Source organism: Triturus cristatus, chromosome 9 (assembly GCF_964204655.1).
Source record: "Triturus cristatus chromosome 9, aTriCri1.1, whole genome shotgun sequence".
Classification (NCBI taxonomy): domain Eukaryota; kingdom Metazoa; phylum Chordata; class Amphibia; order Caudata; family Salamandridae; genus Triturus; species Triturus cristatus.
In genome coordinates this window covers 1,007,311,657-1,007,317,518 of record NC_140592.1, presented here as the reverse complement: position 1 = coordinate 1,007,317,518, position 5,862 = coordinate 1,007,311,657, and the positions used below count along the sequence as shown (strand labels likewise).

At 53.8% G+C, this 5,862-nt stretch overlaps 1 protein-coding gene across 1 annotated transcript; it reads right to left on the bottom strand.

Moving 5' to 3' along the window:
- Window positions 1-1,159: 1,159 nt before the first annotated feature.
- On the bottom strand, window positions 1,160-2,230 carry LOC146799203 (olfactory receptor 14A16-like). Its single transcript, XM_085627856.1, has one exon. The coding sequence runs from the start codon at window positions 2,228-2,230 to the stop codon at window positions 1,160-1,162; it is 1,071 nt and encodes a 356-aa protein (XP_085483982.1).
- Window positions 2,231-5,862: the final 3,632 nt, after the last annotated feature.

Below are 5,862 nucleotides of genomic sequence, written 5' to 3'. Positions count from 1 at the left end.
CATCAAAAACCCCACAATTCCATTCCACACTACATAATTCCACACCAAAACACAATTCCACGACACATAATTCCACTACACACCACATACAGCCAATCTACACCACAAACATCCACCTCATCGCATAAAATTCAATACCACATCAGATAATCCACTCCATGCCACTCATGACAGTTCAGGATGGTAAAAGGACAGAAAAAACATTGGTTCATCTCCCATAAAGTCTGCTCCATCAGCACTGCTGTACATAGACAAAAAGCATTCAACTCCACATAATAAAAAATGCCACACAATTCCACAACATGCAATTCAGTGCCACACAATTCCACACCACACAACAAAATTGCACTCAACATAATACCACTCAGCACCACATAATTCAACTCCACCTAATTACATGCTACACAATACCACATAAATACTCCCACGCCACATACATCCAATCTAAGCCTCAATACACTCCACACCATGCCACAAAATTCCACTCAACATAATTTCACACAACGCCACACTGTTCCATGCCACACTATTCAACTCCACACAAATCCATTCCACACCACATAATTCAACACCAGACCACATAATTCCACCCCACAACAGAATTCCACGGCACACCACATAAATCCAATTCACAACACATAATTCAAAGTTATACCACAACATTCAACAGCACACCACATAATGAAACCCCACTACATAATACTCCACAACACAAAATACTACTCCAAATAATTACACTTCATGACACATAATACTCATATACGCTCAATAACACATAGGTAAAAGACATTGCCAATTACAATGCCAATAGCTCTAACAAACAAACACGAGACCTATTGCATTTCTAATGCTTGTTAGTTATGTTCCAGGATTTATGTGTGTACGTGTATAACATACATGTAATGCACACACTGATCGATATATGTTGACACTGATTCACTCACTTTGAGTTATACATCATAATCGTGTGAACACATCACCACATGCATACACAGAGTCTAGATGTGAGCCACACTCCTTGCATAGGCATACAGTGTGAGATCTACTCCTGGCAGAGTAAGGGTGGCACCAATACTCACAGCCAGAAGCACTCTTCATGTGACGTACAGATGAGACAGAGACACAGATCATGAGTCCTATGCTTGTGGTGTGGACCATTTTAGCCGTCTTCTCTGCTTGGCCTCATCGCCTCCCCATCCTCGAAGCATTGTCTTAGCATGGGTGGCTGTCCTCTAATTCTGTTGTTGGCAGAACTCTTGAATAGTGTCCAGATCCCCAGTTTGATCTCACTGTTCCTCAGTCCGTAAATGACAGGGTGGATGCAGGGTGGTATCATCATGTCCACAAGTGCAAATACCTGCCTGCTAATCAAGCCGCTGCTCAGGAAAGCATCTAAGGAGAGCTTGAAAGCCAGAGGTATGGCTTGCAGGGCATACATCAGACCATAGAAGAAGACCGTCTTCTGAGCTTGGTGGTTGCTGTGCTGAAAGGGTTCTACTGTGTCCTTGGCCAGTTTGTACATCCGATAATACGAGTACACAAAGACCAGCAAGCAGGAGAAGAACCACAACATCATCGAGAACTTTCGACACAAGATGGCCTCATGGGGAAAGCCCAAATTTCTTTCCAGGCGATCAGCTTCGCAGAAAAATCCCCCAAGCTCGTCGCTGGTGGACTGTCCCCTGGTGAGAAGGCCTATGTACATGGATGCCATGGTGAGGGCAAGGAGCCACATGGTGCAGAGGCCTGCCTTAGTCCGGCTGATGGTGAACTTGGGGATGGAGTGGATGGAGTGGCAGATGTAGTAGTAGCGCTCGAAGGCCATGAAGGCCAGGTTCATGAAGGAGCACATGATGGCGGTGCACATGGTGAAGATGAGCAGGTAGCACTTGACTCCGTACCGCACCACCTCTCTGTTCATCAGGTTGTAGAGGGTTGGCGGAATGGTGGTGAGGACAAGGAGCAAGTCGCAGAGAAGTTGGTTCCTGAGGATCAGAATGCGCGGCTTCCAGGAGAAGTCTTCTGATTTCATGCTGGAGATGAAGACCGCCAGGCTGAGGGACACCATCAGCAGGAAGGTGGTGGAAGAGACACCAATGAGGCAGTTCACCAAGATCGGCGAGAGCATTAGCGTGTCAGTCTCAAACTGCAACTCTTCTGTTGGGGAGGTCACTGTGGTAGAGGTGTTGGGGGTAGTGGAGAAGCCACCCAGGTTGCAGCATTCACTCATGTTTCTCTTCTCACCTTGTTTCCTGAAAATCAACTATAGGTCAGTGTTGTGCTGCCGAGCCCGCCTTCCATCATGTTTCTTCGTTATCTTCTCCAAAAGCAATGCTTGGTCATTCTGATGCAAAGTGCATGTGCCAAAGATTTTTTCCCTTCACGTTACAGTATTGTCCGCAGCGCGCCTGTCGTTTATCGTGTGGTCCTTCTTCAGTGCAAACATGCTTCTTAATGATGGGGTCCTAGCGATGAAAGATGCTTCATCCAGGCGCGCATGGACCAGGCTCTGCGGTGGTAGAAACCCCGGTCTTTCATTTCCCGTCAGTCTACAGGAAACGTTGTCCATTTTAACCAAGCTGTTTCATCAACAGGAGCTGTCAGTGCCGGACAGGAGGGCGGGCGTGATGGGCGCCTGGCATCAAAGTGTTTGAGCAAGTTATGACCGGGCAAGAGGTCGTGTCAGTGTCTGTGCATTTGATGGGTAAGAGAGCGCTGCCCCGTAGCAGGATGGGTGCCCGCCTGAGCTTCAAGAGGTGTTCCGAGTTGTTCCGGAAGCAGGACACGTGGGCGCAAGTACGTTTAGGAATAGGCAAACCGGACAGTGGTGCGTTTCAGTGTCTCTGAAATGTACATCAGGAGGTGTGAGCTGGCTGTGACCACTAGCGGGATGCGTGAGCGTCCGTGCATCAAGAGGTGTGCGCGAGCTGTTCCAGCAGCAGGACATGTGGGCGCCAGCACGTTTAGGGATAGGCAAGCTGGAACCGGACAGTGATGCGTTTCGGTGTCGTGCGTCAGAGGTGTGTTCGAGCTCTGTACCAACATACCAACAGGCGTGAGCAATCAGCGGCTTCAAGAGGTGTGAGCGAGCTGTGTCCCGCATCAAGAAGCATGAGCTGGCTGTGGACGCACTAGCAGGATGTGCGAGCGCCCCTATGTCCGCTGGTGTGTTCGAGCTGTGCACCAAGAGACGTGAGCGATGAGTGCTTCAAGATGCGTGAGCGATGACGGCTTTAAGGAGTGTGTGCCAAGAGAGCTTCAAGGAGTGCGTCCACAGGTGTGTTCGTGCTGTGCTCCAAGAGGCGTGAGCGTCGCGATGTGTGCTTCAAGAGGTGTGAGCGAGCTGTGCCCGGCATCAAGGTGTGTAATCTGCTTGTGATCCACAGGTGTGAGTGAGCTGTGCCCGGCAGCAAGATGTGTGAGCGTTCGAGTATCAAGAAGTATGAGCTGGCAGTGTGAACGCCAGGGCATTAAAGTGTATGCGCAAACTGTGACATTGGGGGGCGTGTCAGTGCAATGTGCGTCCAAAGGTGTGAACTGGCGTGAGCGCCCGTGCATCAGGTATGTTCGAACTGTACACCAAGAGGCGTGAGCGTGCGGTGCCCTGCAACAGGATGTGTGCCTGTGTGACGAGAGGTGTGAGTGAACTTAAATGTACATCAGGAGGTGTGAGCTGGCCGTGACCACTAGCGGGATGCGTGAGCGCCCGTACATCCACAGGTGTGTTCTGCTGTGCACCAACAAGCGTGAGCAATGAGTGCTTCAAGGGATGTGAGCGAGCTGTGCTGTAAACTGGTTGTGCTCACTAGCAGATTGGGTGAGCGCCTGTGCATCAAGAGGTGTGTTCAAGCTGTGCACGAAGAGGCGTAATGGATGAGTGCTGCCTTCAAGAGGTGTGACCTGGCTGTGCCCACTAGCAGGATGTGCGAGCGTCTGTGCGTCCACATGTGGGAGCGAGCAGTGCCCGGCAGCAAGATGTGTAGGCTTCCGTGCATCCACAGGTGTGAGCGAGCAGTGCCCGGCATCAAGGGGTGTAATCTGGTTGTGCTCACTAAAATGTGCGAGCGCCCATGCGTCCACAGGTGTGAGTGAGCGGTGCCGGGCAGCAAGATGTGTGAGCGCTCGTGCATCAAGACGTATGAGCTGGCAGTGTGACCGCCAGGGCATTGAAGTGTATGCGCAAACTATGACCGGGCTGGGGGGCGTGTCAGTGTAATGTGCAGTGCATCCCAACGTGTGAACTGGCTGTGCCTGCTCGCGGGATGCGTGAGCGCCGGTGCATAAGGTGTGTTCGAACTGTGCACCAAGAGGCGTGAGCGATGAGTGCTTCAAGAGGCGTGAGCTGGCTGTGCTCACTAGCGGGATGCGTGAGCGCACGTGCATAGGCGTGTTCGAGCTGTGCACCAAGAGGAGTGAGCAATGAGCGCCCGTGCATCAAGATGTGAGAGGGTGCGGGGCTCTGCAGCAGGATGTGTGTCAAGAGGTGTGAGCGAGCGGTTTCCGGTATCAGGAGGAGGAAGAGTGCCGGTAAAGAAGAATTGCCTACAGCAGGAGTGAGACTGCCAGAGCAGCAGGAGGAGTGAGAGTGCTAGTACAGAGGGAGGAGTGAGGGTACCTGTTAGAAAAGGTAGACGGACCGGGAGGGTCGGCCGGGGTCAGGAGGAGAGGTCTCCGGGGAGAGCCGTCTCCAGCGATCGTACAGACAAGTAACTTCCCCCCCCCACAGACAGATATCACACACGGATAAGGTTCAGCGTTCTTTATAAGCACTTATTTAAGGTACGGTTGAATGGTACAAAGAGGTCTGGACTCAGGGGTCCCCTCGATTAGAGTCTCGCAAGGTAGGGAAGGGGGTAGCGGGGCAGTCTGTTTACCAATCAGGTAGCTCTGATGAGATGATGATGAGCTCACAATCCTCGAGCTTGGTGGTTAGGTGGTACGGGCCGCGGCAGCGCCAGCAGGTCCCGGTGTGGATGGTCGATACAACGGGCCGCGGCAGCGCCAGCAGGTCCCCGGAAGATATACGGTCCGCGGCAGCGCCAGCAGGTCCCGGTGAGGGTGGTTGTTACAACGGGCCGCGGCAGCGCCAGCAGGTCCCAGGAAGATGACTGTTGCAGAAGGCCGCGGCAGCGCCAGCAGATCCCGGTGAGGATGGTCGTTACAACGGGCCGCGGCAGCGCCAGCAGGTCCTAGGAAGATGAATGTTGCAGAAGGCCGCGGCAGCGCCAGCAGGCAGGACGATGGTTCACAAGAGCGGTCTACGGCAGCGCCAGTAGACCGTCAAGGTTGAGTTCACTCGGTGTCTCTCGACTCCAGGATACAACTGCTTTCCTGCTCCGGAGCTGCCTCAGTTATAGGGCTGGTGCCCTTTGATGTCCGGACCCTCGCACTTGGAGGTCGGAGGGTCCGGGATGAAGGTGTCCAGACACCCAGCAGGGGGTGGAGCCAGTGCCTGGGGGAGCTGGGGGCGATCGGCACCCGGCGGGGGAGAGCCCTTGACAGTTCATTCTCCCATTGACTTGTCAAGTGGTCCGCTCACCTCCTGGGTGGATGGTGGTGCCGGGATGTCGGGGCCGGCCAGGCCCGGGGTTAGGGTCGAGGGGAGGCCATGCGGCCGCGTGGTGCAGGGCCCCAGATGGCGGCTTGACCCGGCCGGGGAAGCCGGTGGGGCTGGACCCCGTGATGAGTAGGGGTCCGAGGGCAGAGGGTCCGTCGGGAGACGGAGTACAGGTGCTTGTCGTGGGGATATGCCAGGTGGGCCGGAGTTCGGGCCCTGTCGAGCGGGGAGGGAGCAAGCCGTCTGTGAGGCCTGTCCAACATGCGTCCCCCCCAGCTGAAGGCGGGGAGAGTCACCCATCTCCT